The sequence below is a fragment of the Bombina bombina genome, chromosome 4 (genome assembly GCF_027579735.1).
Source record: "Bombina bombina isolate aBomBom1 chromosome 4, aBomBom1.pri, whole genome shotgun sequence".
Taxonomy (NCBI): domain Eukaryota; kingdom Metazoa; phylum Chordata; class Amphibia; order Anura; family Bombinatoridae; genus Bombina; species Bombina bombina.
This window is the reverse complement of record NC_069502.1, coordinates 841,779,071-841,795,787: the sequence shown is the minus strand read 5'-3', so window position 1 is coordinate 841,795,787 and position 16,717 is coordinate 841,779,071. Positions and strand designations below refer to the sequence as shown.

The 16,717-nt window shown below is 44.6% G+C and overlaps 1 protein-coding gene across 1 annotated transcript in view; it reads left to right on the top strand.

The window, feature by feature from the left end:
* LOC128657961 (gastrula zinc finger protein XlCGF57.1-like) overlaps positions 1 to 16,717 on the top strand; it is a 159,116-nt gene that overhangs the window by 77,758 nt on the left and 64,641 nt on the right. The window contains exon 7 of the mRNA XM_053712388.1: positions 16,311 to 16,400. Coding sequence (XP_053568363.1) covers positions 16,311 to 16,400 — 90 coding nt within the window. The remainder of the gene's footprint in view (positions 1 to 16,310; positions 16,401 to 16,717) is intronic.

The following is a 16,717-nucleotide window of genomic DNA, read 5'->3' as shown; positions in this document are numbered from 1 at the left end:
ACGGTAAAGGGGTTAAAGTTCAAAACGGCTCCGGTTCCGTTATTTTAAGGGTTAAAGCTTCCAAATTTGGTGTGCAATACTTTTAAGGCTTTAAGACACTGTGGTGAAAATTTGGTGAATTTTGAACAATTCCTTCATGTTTTTTCGCAATTGCAGTAATAAAGTGTGTTCAGTTTAAAATTTAAAGTGACAGTAACGGTTTTATTTTAAAACGTTTTTTGTACTTTGTTATCAAGTTTATGCCTGTTTAACATGTCTGAACTACCAGATAGACTGTGTTCTGAATGTGGGGAAGCCAGAATTCCTATTCATTTAAATAAATGTGATTTATGTGACAATGACAATGATGCCCAAGATGATTCCTCAAGTGAGGGGAGTAAGCATGGTACTGCATCATTCCCTCCTTCGTCTACACGAGTCTTGCCCACTCAGGAGGCCCCTAGTACATCTAGCGCGCCAATACTCCTTACTATGCAACAATTAACGGCTGTAATGGATAATTCTGTCAAAAACATTTTAGCCAAAATGAACACTTATCAGCGTAAGCGCGACTGCTCTGTTTTAGATACTGAAGAGCATGACGACGCTGATAATAATATTTCTGAAGGGCCCCTAACCCAGTCTGATGGGGCCAGGGAGGTTTTGTCTGAGGGAGAAATTACTGATTCAGGGAACATTTCTCAACAAGCTGAACCTGATGTGATTGCATTTAAATTTAAGTTGGAACATCTCCGCATTCTGCTTAAGGAGGTATTATCCACTCTGGATGATTGTGACAAGTTGGTCATCCCAGAGAAACTATGTAAAATGGACAAGTTCCTAGAGGTGCCGGGGCTCCCAGAAGCTTTTCCTATACCCAAGCGGGTGGCGGACATTGTTAATAAAGAATGGGAAAGGCCCGGTATTCCTTTCGTCCCTCCCCCCATATTTAAAAAATTGTTTCCTATGGTCGACCCCAGAAAGGACTTATGGCAGACAGTCCCCAAGGTCGAGGGAGCGGTTTCCACTTTAAACAAACGCACCACTATACCCATAGAGGATAGTTGTGCTTTCAAAGATCCTATGGATAAAAAATTAGAAGGTTTGCTTAAAAAGATGTTTGTTCAGCAGGGTTACCTTCTACAACCAATTTCATGCATTGTCCCTGTCGCTACAGCCGCATGTTTCTGGTTCGATGAGCTGATAAAGGCGGTCGATAGTGATTCTCCTCCTTTTGAGGAGATTATGGACAGAATCAATGCTCTCAAATTAACGCCACTTTGCAATTGGCTAGGTTAGCGGCTAAGAATTCTGGGTTTGCTATTGTGGCGCGCAGAGCGCTTTGGTTGAAATCTTGGTCGGCTGATGCGTCTTCCAAGAACAAGCTACTTAACATTCCTTTCAAGGGGAAAACGCTGTTTGGCCCTGACTTGAAAGAGATTATCTCTGATATCACTGGGGGTAAGGGCCACGCCCTTCCTCAGGATCGGCCTTTCAAGGCAAAAAATAAACCTAATTTTCGTCCCTTTCGTAGAAACGGACCAGCCCAAGGTGCTACGTCCTCTAAGCAAGAGGGTAATTCTTCTCAAGCCAAGCCAGCTTGGAGACCAATGCAAGGCTGGAACAAGGGAAAGCAGGCCAAGAAACCTGCCACTGCTACCAAGACAGCATGAAATGTTGGCCCCCGATCCGGGACCGGATCTGGTGGGGGGCAGACTCTCTCTCTTCGCTCAGGCTTGGGCAAGAGATGTTCTGGATCCTTGGGCGCTAGAAATAGTCTCCCAAGGTTATCTTCTGGAATTCAAGGGACTTCCCCCAAGGGGGAGGTTCCACAGGTCTCAGTTGTCTTCAGACCACATAAAAAGACAGGCATTCTTACATTGTGTAGAAGACCTGTTAAAAATGGGAGTGATTCATCCTGTTCCATTAAGAGAACAAGGGATGGGGTTCTACTCCAATCTGTTTATAGTTCCCAAGAAAGAGGGAACGTTCAGACCAATCTTAGATCTCAAGATCTTAAACAAGTTTCTCAAGGTTCCATCGTTCAAGATGGAAACCATTCGAACAATTCTTCCTTCCATCCAGGAAGGTCAATTCATGACCACGGTGGATTTAAAGGATGCGTATCTACATATTCCTATCCACAAGGAACATCATCGGTTCCTGAGGTTCGCATTCCTGGACAAACATTACCAGTTCGTGGCGCTTCCTTTCGGATTAGCCACTGCTCCAAGGATTTTCACAAAGGTACTAGGGTCCCTTCTAGCTGTGCTAAGACCAAGGGGCATTGCTGTAGTACCTTACTTGGACGACATTCTGATTGAGTTCTCTATCTCCGTCAACAAGGGTTCCCTTCTTGGGAACCATAATAGACTCCTTAGAAATGAGGATTTTTCTGACAGAGGCCAGAAAAACAAAACTTCTAGACTCTTGTCGGATACTTCATTCCGTTCCTCTTCCTTCCATAGCTCAGTGCATGGAAGTGATCGGGTTGATGGTAGCGGCAATGGACATAGTTCCTTTTGCACGCATTCATCTAAGACCATTACAACTGTGCATGCTCAGTCAGTGGAATGGGGACTATACAGACTTGTCTCCAAAGATACAAGTAAATCAGAGGACCAGAGACTCACTCCGTTGGTGGCTGTCCCTGGACAACCTGTCACGAGGGATGACATTCCGCAGACCAGAGTGGGTCATTGTCACGACCGACGCCAGTCTGATGGGCTGGGGCGCGGTCTGGGGATCCCTGAAAGCTCAGGGTCTTTGGTCTCGGGAAGAATCTCTTCTACCGATAAATATTCTGGAACTGAGAGCGATATTCAATGCTCTCAAGGCTTGGCCTCAGCTAGCGAGGGCCAAGTTCATACGGTTTCAATCAGACAACATGACAACTGTTGCGTACATCAACCATCAGGGGGGAACAAGGAGTTCCCTGGCGATGGAAGAAGTGACCAAAATCATTCTATGGGCGGAGTTTCACTCCTGCCACCTGTCTGCTATCCACATCCCAGGAGTGGAAAATTGGGAAGCGGATTTTCTGAGTCGTCAGACATTGCATCCGGGGGAGTGGGAACTCCATCCGGAAATCTTTGCCCAAGTCACTCAGCTGTGGGGCATTCCAGACATGGATCTGATGGCCTCTCGTCAGAACTTCAAAGTTCCTTGCTACGGGTCCAGATCCAGGGATCCCAAGGCGGCTCTAGTGGATGCACTAGTAGCACCTTGGACCTTCAAACTAGCTTATGTGTTCCCGCCGTTTCCTCTCATCCCCAGGCTGGTAGCCAGGATCAATCAGGAGAGGGCGTCGGTGATCTTGATAGCTCCTGCGTGGCCACGCAGGACTTGGTATGCAGATCTGGTGAATATGTCATCGGCTCCACCTTGGAAGCTACCTTTGAGACGAGACCTTCTTGTTCAGGGTCCGTTCGAACATCCGAATCTGGTTTCACTCCAGCTGACTGCTTGGAGATTGAACGCTTGATCTTATCGAAGCGAGGGTTCTCAGATCTTGTTCAGGCCAGAAAGCCTGTAACTAGAAAGATTTACCACAAAATTTGGAAAAAATATATCTGTTGGTGTGAATCTAAAGGATTCCCTTGGGACAAGGTTAAGATTCCTAGGATTCTATCCTTCCTTCAAGAAGGATTGGAAAAAGGTTTATCTGCAAGTTCCCTGAAGGGACAGATTTCTGCCTTGTCTGTGTTACTTCACAAAAAGCTGGCCGCTGTGCCAGATGTTCAAGCTTTTGTTCAGGCTCTGGTTAGAATTAAGCCTGTTTACAAACCTTTGACTCCTCCTTGGAGTCTCAATTTAGTTCTTCAGGGGGTTCCGTTTGAACCCTTGCATTCCGTTGATATTAAGTTATTATCTTGGAAAGTTTTGTTTTTAGTTGCAATTTCTTCTGCTAGAAGAGTTTCAGAATTATCTGCTCTGCAGTGTTCTCCTCCTTATCTGGTGTTCCATGCAGATAAGGTGGTTTTACGTACTAAACCTGGTTTTCTTCCAAAAGTTGTTTCTAACAAAAACATTAACCAGGAGATTATCGTACCTTCTCTGTGTCCGAAACCAGTTTCGAAGAAGGAACGTTTGTTGCACAATTTGGATGTTGTTCGCGCTCTAAAATTCTATTTAGATGCTACAAAGGATTTTAGACAAACATCTTCCTTGTTTGTTGTTTATTCCGGTAAAAGGAGAGGTCAAAAAGCAACTTCTACCTCTCTCTCTTTTTGGATTAAAAGCATCATCAGATTGGCTTACGAGACTGCCGGACGGCAGCCTCCCGAAAGAATCACAGCTCATTCCACTAGGGCTGTGGCTTCCACATGGGCCTTCAAGAACGAGGCTTCTGTTGATCAGATATGTAGGGCAGCGACTTGGTCTTCACTGCACACTTTTACCAAATTTTACAAGTTTGATACTTTTGCTTCTTCTGAGGCTATTTTTGGGAGAAAGGTTTTGCAAGCCGTGGTGCCTTCCATTTAGGTGACCTGATTTGCTCCCTCCCTTCATCCGTGTCCTAAAGCTTTGGTATTGGTTCCCACAAGTAAGGATGACGCCGTGGACCGGACACACCTATGTTGGAGAAAACAGAATTTATGTTTACCTGATAAATTACTTTCTCCAACGGTGTGTCCGGTCCACGGCCCGCCCTGGTTTTTTTAATCAGGTCTGATAATTTATTTTCTTTAACTACAGTCACCACGGTACCATATGGTTTCTCCTATGCAAATATTCCTCCTTAACGTCGGTCGAATGACTGGGGTAGGCGGAGCCTAGGAGGGATCATGTGACCAGCTTTGCTGGGCTCTTTGCCATTTCCTGTTGGGGAAGAGAATATCCCACAAGTAAGGATGACGCCGTGGACCGGACACACCGTTGGAGAAAGTAATTTATCAGGTAAACATAAATTCTGTTTTTGCGGGGCATTGCCCCAAAGTAATCCGCTCTTTTACCTGTAAAAAAAAAAAAGACAATAAATTCGGTGTCTGTTATTATCCAATGTATGTATACTTTCTTCAATAAATAAATAAAAATAAAAAACACCACCCACACACCCAACCCCACTCTAAAACCCACCCAATCCCTCCTTAATAAAACCTAACACTACCCCCTTGAAGATCACCCTACTGTGAGACGTCTTCACCCAGCCGGGCACAAGTGGTCCTCCAGAGGGGCAGAAGTCTTCATCCGATCCGGGCAGAAGAGGACCTCCAGATGGGCAGAAGTCTTCATCCAGGCAGCATCTTCTATCTCCATCCATCCGGAGCGGAGCGGGTCCATATTGAAGCCAGCCGACGCGGAGCATCCTTTTCCTTTGACGACTCCCGACGAATGAAGGTTCCTTTAAATGACGTCATCCAAGATGGCGTCCCTTGAATTCCGATTGGCTGATAAGATTCTATCAGCCAATCGGAATTAAGGTAGGAAAAATCCTATTGGCTGATTGGATCAGCCAATAGGATTGAACTTTAATCCTATTGGCTGATTCAATTAGCCAATAGGATTGAGCTTGCGTTCTATTGGCTGTTCCAATCAGCCAATAGAATGCCAGCTCAATCCTATTGGCTGATTGCATCAGCCAATGGGAATTTTTCTACCTTAATTCCGATTGGCTGATAGAATTCTATCAGCCAATCGGAATTGAAGGGACGCCATCTTGGATGACGTCATTTAAAGGAACCTTCATTCGTCGGGAGTCTTCGGAAGAAGAGGATGCTCCGCGTCGGGTGGCTTCAAGATGGACCTGCCCCGGATGGATGAAGATAGAAGTTGCCGCCTGGATGAAGACTTCTGCCCGTCTGGAGGTCCTCTTCTGCCCGGATCGGATGAAGACTTCTGCCCCTCTGGAGAACCACTTGTGCCCGGCTGGGTGAAGACGGCTCAAGGTAGGGGGATCTTCAAGGGGGTAGTGTTAGATTTTATTAAGGGGGGATTGGGTGGGTTTTAGAGTAGGGTTGGGTGTGTGGGTGGTGGGTTTTAATGTTGGGGGGGGGGGTATTTTTTACAGGTAAAAGAGCTGATTACTTTGGGGCAGTGCCCCACAAAAAGCCCTTTTAAGGGCTATTTGTAATTTAGTATAGGGCAGGGAATTTTATATTTTTGGGGGGCTTTTTTATTTTATTAGGGGAATTGGATTAGGTGTAATTAGTTTAAAATTCTTGTAATTATTTTTTTATTTTCTGTAATTTAGTGTTTGTTTTTTGTACTTTAGTTTATTGAATTTAATCGTTTAGGGGTTAATACATTTAATATAGTAGCGGCGGTGATGGGGGCGGCAGATTAGGGGTTAATAATTGTAGGTAGGTTGCGGTGACATTGGGGCTGGCAGATTAGGGGTTAATAAATATAATGTAGGGTTCAGCGATGTTGGGGGCAGCAGATTAGGGGTTCATAGGGATAATGTAGGTGGCAGCGGTGTCCGGAGCGGCAGATTAGGGGTTAATAATATTATGCAGGTGTCGGCGATGTCGGGGGCGGCAGATTAGGAGTTAATAAGTGTAATATTAGGGGTGTTTAGACTCGGGGTTCATGTTAGGGTGTTAGGTGTAGACATAACTTTTATTTCCCCATAGGAATCAATGGGGCTGCGTTAGAAGCTGAACGCTACTTTTTTGCAGGTGTTAGGTTTTTTTCCAGCCGATTCTGCCCCATTGATTCCTATGGGGAAATCGTGCACAAGCACGTTTTACCTGCTCACCGCTACCGTAAGCAACGCTGGTATTGAGGTGAGATGTGAAGCTAAATTTTGCTCTACGCTCACCTTTTTGCGGATAATGCCGGGTTTAAAAAAACCTGTAATACCAGCGTTGTCTTAAGTGAGCGGTGAAAAAAAAATGCTCGTTAGCAACGCACCCCTGTTAACGCAAAACTCGTAATCTCGGTGAAAATATTTATTGAGATTCAAAATAGGTATACATAGCATACATGTCTATACAGATTATATAGAGACAGTATTTCCATAAAACTACCAAGAACAAGAAGTCAGGATAGACATATAGTGAGTATGACATTTTGTGGTCGCACATAGTGAATCACAATTTTCTGGTTTTGTAGGGTATCAAACGCACTCATAGTTTACTTTGCTTGACAAAGACCCGCTAATACATAACTGAGATAAATGAATGCACACATAGGGGTGAATTTATTATTGTGCGGATGGACATGATCTGATATCATCCCTATCATGTCCGCCGCACATCGATAAATACGCTGTCGGGATTTATCATTGCACCAGCAATTCTTGTGAACTGCTGGTGCAATACCGCCCGCTGCAGATTTGTGTCCGCTAGCAGGGGGTGTCAATCAACCCGACGAGTTAAGGAGTAGCGGTCATAGGACCACTGCTTCTTAACTTCCGCTTCAGGCGGACCTGAAGCGGAGTGGATCGGAAGCAGCATCCGCTGCTTCAGAAATCAACCCCATTATGTTCAGTATTGAGGGGTAAGCGGGCATTATTGATAAGAAAGAAGTATACTATGGTATATACTGTATGTAAGGGTAGCAAGTAATGTAGAAGTGAATACAAGAGTATGTAGTATGAACCTTGTGAATTGAACTTATTAATGACATATAATGAGCAAACTGATTGTCTCGTGTGTTTGTTGAGGGGTATATGCTATAATGTCTAAGTAAACTGGAGTGAGAATACAAGTTCTACTGCTCTGTTATATAACACCTCAGCATCCGGGCTTCAGCAACGGTTCAAGTCGTTACTCTGCATATCCATCTTATGACATCATATCCCCTGATAAAATTAATGTAAGCATTTGCTTCTAAAGTAGAATATATAATTTGATAATTTATGGTGGTAGGATATAGGATATATTTTCCTTTGATTACTGAGTAAACAATATCTTGGGCGAATACTAATGGTAAGAGGGAGGGAGTCATAATAGTAGAGGGGCAATGAGACAAAATAGAATCTAGTACTAAGGGGAATTTCTTTGGCAGAAATAAAGATATAGATATAACATACCTCCTGTATCTTGAAATAAGTAGTAGGGAGTCAACGATTAAAAATATAACTTAGTAGCCTTAATAAGAGGTGTGTAGCTTTTCGACTCAGCAATTAGATGCCTCATCTAGATCACAGTGGGTCTATGGAGGTTAAGTGGGAGATGGAGTTTTTATCCACTATCATAGGAAATGTGATGAGAGTTTTATATTCTATGAGAACTAAAGATAAATGAGACATAGTCTATGGCCAAGGGTCTCAGGCACAATTACGTCTTATGACTGATATACTGAAAAATGATTACAGTCTTGTAGTAATAATTATGCGGTTGTACTGGAGTCTGCTACAATAAGCCATAGTGAAAGTCTGACATAACAAGTAATGTTACAATTAGTAGAAAAATTGAAAACAATTTTCTGAATAATATAATTAGTGATAAGACTATTCTATGCTGCAATATCACTGACTCAATACAGACTATTTTCTGTCAAACTATATATCAGTTATAAGAATTGCTACAGATTGCATTTTAATATATTCTATTAATTCAGGCTAGTAAACCTTCATATAGAGCATAATCAACAATCCTCTATGTTTCACGTTTTGGCTATTAAATATCAAAAAGCATTAACTCCTGAATAAGATCTGGCATAGTGGTAGTCCCTTAATGATATCTGATGCAAAATCTAACATTAATACCCTTAGTTCCATCATTAATAAATTGACAGATTAGGACTGCAATCTGCCTCATTTCCTTCTTAATGCACGGAGAGTCCACGGCTTCATTCCTTATTGTTGGGGAAATACTGAACCTGGCCACCAGGAGGAAGCAAAGACACCCCAGCCAAAGGTTTAAATACCTCTCCCACTTCCCCTATCCCCCAGTCATTTTTTTTTTCTTTTCTTCACAGGAGGATGGCAGAGAAGTGTCAGAAGATTTCGGAGTTGTTCCTCAGGAAGGATATATGCCTTTCGTTATGGAACTGGAGTTTTAAGTAGTCTTTGTCAGCCTCTCAGTGAGAGCATTGACGAAAGTTAGATTCTGGAGATGCAGGGAGAGTCTTTCTGCGAACCCATCCAGACTGCCTGCTAACAGCTCCCTAAGCAACCAGTGTTGACGATTTTCACTGTCTGCTTTCTTCACTCAAGTCCATGTCAGGAGCGATGCTACAAGACTGTCACACTTGAGAAGTATTTCTGTTCCACAGAACGAATTCTGGTAAGATCTTTTAATTTTTTACTTATGTTGAAATTGCTGAAGACAGGGTCACAATGTGTGACTCCTTTTATTTTTATAGAATTTATTTGTATCCTACTGTTGTTAGCGCATGCTATGGAGGATCCTGATATGCTTGAGGGTACTCCCTCTATTCCTAATAGTAATACCTGTCTTTATTGTGAGGAGGCCTTGGTGTGCCCGCCCTCTGAACTATATTCCATATATATCAACAAGGTTATTTTGTCTAAGAAGGTTAACCCCTTTAGTACAACTGAGCCGTCCACCTCTGAGGACTTGCTGTCCCGTGAGGTGCGTATCCATCAATCATCTCCATTGTCTCATGCAGCTTCCCGTAGCACGCCTGATCCTCCGCCTGAAGGGTGCCTTTTACCATTAGACTTTACCGCGCAGTTAAAGACGGCGGTGTCTGAGGCCCTTAGTGCTTTACCTCGCCCTGCTAAGTGCAAGCGAAGATTAAACATAGCTCTCCGGTCCATGGGACATCTAGTGATTTACTTGATTTGTCTGCTTCTCAGGTATCCCAGGATGGGTCACACTCTGAGTCTTCAGTGGGTGAAATTTCTGGATCTGAGTCTGCTACCTCTAGGCCTCCGGCTGCGGAAGAGCCAGCCATTAGATTTAAAATTGAACACTTATATTTTCTTCTAAAGGAGGTTCTGTCTACATTAGAGGTTCCAGAGACCAAGTTGCCTGATGAACCTTTGATCCCTAAGTTAGACAGAGTGTGCGAGAACAGGGTAGCGCTGCTAACTTTTTCTGTACCTGTAAAAATGGCAAATATTATTAAAAATGAATGGGATAAAATTGGATCTTCCTTTTCTCCTTCGTCTGCCTTTAAATAATTGTTCCTGGACTCTCAACTACAGTTGTGGGGTTCCATCCCTAAGGTGCCTTGGTTGCTGGAGCTGCGGCTTACTGGTGCAACTCCTTAGTGGGATTGATCGAAGTGGAGGGTCCCCTTGACGTTATCCAGGAAAGAATTAAGGCTTTGGGGATTGCTAATTCTTTTATATCTGATGCAAACAGGCAGATCATTCGCATAAATGCTAAAATCTCTGGTTTCTCAGTGCAGATGCGTAGGGCGCTCTGGCTGAAGTCCTGGTCTGCGGACATGACTTCTAAGTCTAGACTTCTTTCACTCATTTTAGTTGGTCCAAGCCTGGACTCAATTATTGCCACGGTTATTGGGGGCAAGGGTGCCTTCTTACCACAGGATAAAAAGAACAAATCTAAGGGACAAGTATCTAACGTCAGCAGTCCTCCTCCAAGCCCGAGCAAACCAAGAGCACTTGGAAGCCAGATCAATCCTGGAATAAATCCAAGCAGAACAAGAAGCCTGCCAAGAACAAGTCGGCATGAAGGGGCGGCCCCCAATTCAAATCTGGATTGTGTAGGGGGCAGACTGTTACTGTTTTCAGATGCTTGGTCCAGGGATACAAGATAGGTTTCAAATCTCAACCACCCAAGGGTAGATTTCGCCTCAGGGAAACCTCTGGGGTGCGAGCGGGATCTGTCCTCCTTAGGGGTCATTGTCCCGGTTCCTATCGCAGAAAGAGGTTTGGGATACTACTCAAACCTGTTTGTCGTCCCAAAGAAGGAGGGAACTTTCTGCCCAATTCTGGACCTGAAGTGCTTAAACAAGTTTCTAAATGTCCCCTCTTTCAAGATGGAGACAATAAGGTCCATTCTTCCTCTAGTTCAGGAAGGACAGTTCATGACCACTATAGATCTGAAGGATGCCTACCTTCACGTTCCAATCCACAGGGACCACTTCCAGTTCCTAAGGTTTGCATTCCTGGATCAGCACTTCCAGTTCATTGCGCTTCCGTTTGGTCTAGCTACGGCCCCAATAATCTTCACAAAGGTTCTGAGAGCTCTCCTGGCTGTCACCAGAACCCAAGATATAGCAGTAGCTCCCTACTTGGACGACATTCTGATTCAAGCGCCATCCTTTCGTCTAGCAGAGGACCATTCGGTTTCTCTTCTTCGATCACATGGATGGAAGATAAACTTAGAGAAGAGTTCTCTCATCCCAAGAACCAGGGTAGAATTACTGGGCACTATAATAGATTCAGTATCCATGAGGATATTGTTAACCGACCATGCTGAGGCAGTGGAACGGCAATCATTCGGACCTGTCTCAACAGATTTCCCTGAACAACCGGTCGAGAGAATCGCTCTCTTGGCGGCTCTGTCCAGATCATCTGTCCCAAAGGGACATCCTTTCTCAGACCATCCTGGGAGATTGTGACTACGGACGCGAGCCTCTCTGGATGGGGAGCTGTTTGGGGTGCCAAGAAGGCACAGGGCCTGTGGTCGCAGGAGGAAAGCTTCCTCCCGATCAACATTTTGGAACTTCAAGCAATCTACAATGCTCTGAAGGCTTGGCCTCTTCTGGGTTCGGCACGGTTTATCCGATTCCAATCAGACAATATAACCATGGAGGCTTACATCAGCTATCAGGGGGGAACGACAATCTCCCTAATGATGAGAGAAGTATTTTGGATTTTTGAGAGGGCGGGGAAGCACAGCTGTCAGTGATCCACATTCCGGGTGTGGACAACTGGGAAGCGGACTTTTTCAGCAGACAATCCTTTCCGGGGGAATGGTCTCTCCATCCCGAAGTGTTTGTGGAGATATGCTTCAGGTGGGGGATGCCGGAGAAATATCTCATGGCATCTCATCTCAATACCAAACTACCCAGATATGGGTCGAGTTCCAGGGATCCTCAGGCGGAGCTAATAGATGCATTAGCGATGCCTTGGAGGTTCAATCTAATCTACCTTTTTCCGCCTTTTCCACTCCTTCCTTGGGTAGTGGCCCGCAAAAAGCAGGAGCAAGCGTCAGTAATACTCCATTGTGGCCGCGAAGGACGTGGTTCACGGACCTAGTGAGGATGTCATCTTCTCCTCCATGGATGTTACCTTGTCGCAGTGATCTACTGGAACAAGCTTCTTTTGTTCATCAAAATCTAGATTCTCTGAGGTTGACTGCGTGGAGATTGAACGCTTAGTCGTAGCCAAGAGAGGGTTTTCTGAGAGTTATTGATACTTTTATTCAAGCTCGTAAGCCGGTTACTCATCACATCTATCATAAGGTGTGGAGAACCTACTTATTCTGGTGTGAAGAGCGTGGATTTACTTGGCATAAAGTTAAGTTTGCCAGGATTCTGATGTTTATTCAGGATGGTCTGGAGAAGGGTCTTTCGGCCAGTTCTGAGGGCACAGATTTTGGTCTTGTCTGTTTTACTGCACAAGAGGCTCTCTGAGCTTCCAGATGTTCAGCCTTTTGTTAAGGCTCTGATTAGGATCAGACCTGTGTTCAGATCTTCGGCTTCCCCTTGGAGTCTGATTCTGGTTCTTAAGGTTTTGCAACGGGCTCCGTTTGAGCCTATGCATGAAATTGATATTAAGTTGTTGTCCTGGAATGTTCTCTTTCTACTGGCTATTGCTTCGGCACACAGAGTATCTGAGATTGCCGCCTTGCAATGTGAGCCTCCTTATCTGGTGTTCCATTCGGATAAGGCTGTCCTACGTACTAAGTTAGGGTTTCTCCCTAAAGTCGTGTCAGACCGCAGCATCAATCATGATATTGTGGTCCCTTCTTTGTGTCCTAATCTTTCCTCTTCGAAGGAACGTTTACTTCATGATTTGAACGTGGTTCGTGCTTTGAACTTTTATCTTCATGCTACTAAGGATTTTAGACAAGCTTCTTCACTATTTGTGGCATATTCTAGGAAGCGTAAGGGCCAGGAGGTCTCTTCGACTTCCTTATCCTTTTGGTTGAGGAGTCTTATCCACTTAGCCTATAAGACAGCCGGGACATAGACCTCCTCAGAGAATTACGGTTCATTCTACTAGAGCAGTGGCTTCCTCTTGGGCCTTTAAAGTGAATGTAAATTTTGATGCTAAAGTGCCCGGCTTTAAAAATTTGATTAAAAACAGGGGCACTTTAATCAAAATTTACATTTCACTTGTTTTGTGAAAAAATACTTACCTTTTAATCTTGACAGACGATCCAGCTTCCTCCACCAGTCGCAAAGCCTCTTCCTCGGTCTAAAATGAGGAATCCGGCTTCCTTCAATCACAGAGTTGAAACAGACACTGATTCCCCCGGGGGGAAGCCGTGATTGGAGGATGACCTATGCATCGTTTCTGAAGTCAGAAATCGCTTGCGAAGACGAGGAAGCTGGAGCTGCTGTCAAGTTTAAAAGGTAAGTATTTTTTCACAACACAAGTGATATGTAAATTTTGATGAATTAGAGTGCCCCTGTTTTTAATCAAATTTTTAAAAACCGGGCACTTTAGCATCAAAATTTACATTCACTTTAAGAACGAGGCTTCTATGGATCAGATTTGTAAGGCGGCAACTTGGTCCTCCTTACACACAATTTTACAAGTTTGATGTTTTTGCTTCAGCTGAAGTAGCCTTCGGGAGAAAGGTTTTGCAGGCTGTGGTGCCCTCAGATTAGGGTCTTTTTGTCCCTACTGTTTTCATTCAGTGTCCTCTAGATCTTGGGTATAAGTTTCCCAACAGTAAGGAATGAAGCCGTGGACTCTCCTTGTACAGAAGGAAATTAAATTATCTGGTAAGCATAATTTGTTATCTAGCCAATTCCCTCTCGCCATCTTAACAGGCCATTGAATATAAGTGTCCTGTCCAAAGGGACTCCTCATGGCTCCTTTGGCGTGTGTAGAGTAAGTCTCAATGTAGCACCGATCCCACTCTGCACATTCCGAAGGCAGAAAATTGGAGGCGATATAGGTGGATCACCTCCGTGCCAACACAGAACCCAAAAATGATCCAGTCATCGCCCTGCTGATCCCCATCCAAGTGATTCGGCATGGGTATAAACTATCTGCTTTAGCTCTGTATGCATTTTGCTCGCCACTGTAATATCAGTTCCATTAACACTATCCCTCTGCTCGTGCAAAGAGTACACGCCTCACTTCGGGGGTTCGGCCACATCCCCCATAATGCAAGTACTTAAAAATAAAGTGATATCCTCTGAACTATAGTAAGCTTTAGTAGAAGCCGTGGTATAATCTGTGTCAAGAATTTGGCCCAGAGAGCACAACATAGCGCTGCAAGGCAACATAGGCTTGTCCTCAGTTACTATCATCGGTTTGGCAATACCAGAGTACCTGTCCACTGGATCAGTATTGTTTAGTGCATAATGGATCTTTTACAACATTGAGTCCTCAAGCTCTGAAATTAGTCCGTGAAGCAATGAAGAGATTTCCTCCATAATGAAAATTTGCAATATAAAACATAAAGTTTACTAGCTCTCTTGGCTGGGTCTTTGGGAGTCCTATCGAAATTTTTTGTAGGTATATCATGTAGTCACCAAACCTGAGGACTCCCTGGCAGTGATGTAGGGTCTTCAACTCGGTCGTGTCTTGCTCTGTTCCGTTGCGGGCATACCGCTGATTTATCACTGCGGTCTGGTCAAGCTGTGCAGAGATGGCACAAGGTATCTGTTCCACAACGTGCATGAGGTAAGTATACCCCCGAAGGGAAACTCTGGGCTTCCCTGCATTTCCGAGAACCTGTTTCCCCAGAACTCATAAAAGCAGTCTCCTGTTTATAGCTAGAGCGCCACGTGAATGAGAAGATGGCCACTCCCTAATGGTCTCTGCAATGCTTTTGCCGGGGTAGTGGATGACGGTCTCCTTCACTTAGATTGCTTCCTAAGTCGGGATTATCTATTTCACCTCCCTAGAGTATCTTCCTCTTTCTTGGGGTAACTTGAGCTGCATTGAGCGGTTAGAGATGAATATATTGTCGGCACAGATCCGGAGCTGCTGTAAAATGCAACTTCTCAGATGCAGAGCTTGACCCGCCCCCCTCTGATATCTAATTTTCTTAATTCTATAGGTATCAAAGTATACGAAGAGAAAAAAACAAATTATATAATAAAAGTAAAATGGAAGGTTGTTTATAATTGCATGCTCTCTGAATCTATCTGACAATTTCTTGTCACTGATGATGATTGTGCACAGCATCAGACTAAGGATAGCGTTAATGGTTGTGCTATACTTGTGTCTCATGGATATGGGGCACAGGTGAGTGTGTGTGTGTGTGTGTGTAATGTGCCTGAGGGATGCAGGGTCCAAGCGTTTTTTATGTATCTAAGGGGCACAAGCAAATGTATATTAGTGATGTGTCTGAGCAAATTAGGGCACAGAAAAGTGTATGTGTATCACCTATCTGAGGGATGCATGGCAAATGTAAGTGTATTTGTGTGACATGTCTGAGGAAAGCAGATCACAGGTGAGTGTACATGTGTGATGTGTCTGAGGGATACAGGGTACAGGTGAGCGTACATGTCTGATGTGTCTGAGGGATACAGGGCACAGGTGAGTGTAGGTGTGTGATGTGCCTGAGGGATACAGGGCACAGGTGAGTGTATGTGTGTGATGTGTCTGAGGGATACAGGGCACAGGTGAGTGTACGTGTGTGATGTGTCTGAGGGATACAGGGCACAGGTGAGTGTACATGTGTGATGTGTCTGAGGGATACAGGGCACAGGTGAGTGTATGTGTGTGATGTGTCTGAGGGATACAGGGCACAGGTAGGTGTACATGTGTGATGTGTTTGAGGGTTTCAGGGCACAGGTGAGTGTACGTGTGTGATGTGTTTGAGGGATGCAGGGTACAGGTGAGTGTACGTGTGTGACATGTCTGAGGGTTGCAGGGTACAGGTGAGTGTACGTGTGTTACATGTCTGAGGGTTGCAGGGTACAGGTGAGTGTACGTGTGTCACATGTCTGAGGGTTGCAGGGTACAGGTGAGTGTACGTGTGTGATGTGTTTGAGGGATGCAGGGTACAGGTGAGTGTACGTGTGTGATGTGTTTGAGGGATGCAGGGTACAGGTGAGTGTACGTGTGTGATGTGTTTGAGGGATGCAGGGTACAGGTGAGTGTACGTGTGTGATGTGTTTGAGGGATGCAGGGTACAGGTGAGTGTAAGTGTGTGATGTGTTTGAGGGATGCAGGGTACAGGTGAGTGTACGTGTGTGATGTGTTTGAGGGATGCAGGGTACAGGTGAGTGTATGTGTGTTGCATTCAGGTATTACAGTTTCCTTGTGCAGTGCTCAAAACCTAAAGAACATATTTATATGATCTTTGCAGGTGATGTTAAGACTAAAGTCACACTTAATGCTAAACAGACTAATGACCTGGAAGCTTTGAAGCAGGAAATTGGTGACAATATCAGTACAGGTGAGTGTATGCATGTGATGTGTCTATGGGACGCAGGGCACAGGTGAGTGTATGTGTGTGATGTCTAAGGGACGCAGGGCACAGGTGAGTGTATGTGTGTGATGTCTAAGGGACGCAGGGCACAGGTGAGTGTATGTGTGTGATGTCTAAGGGACGCAGGGCACAGGTGAGTGTATGTGTGTGATGTCTAAGGGACGCAGGGCACAGGTGAGTGTATGTGTGTGATGTCTAAGGGACGCAGGGCACAGGTGAGTGTATGTGTGTGATGTCTAAGGGATGCAGGGCACAGGTGAGTGTATGTGTGATGTGTAAGGATG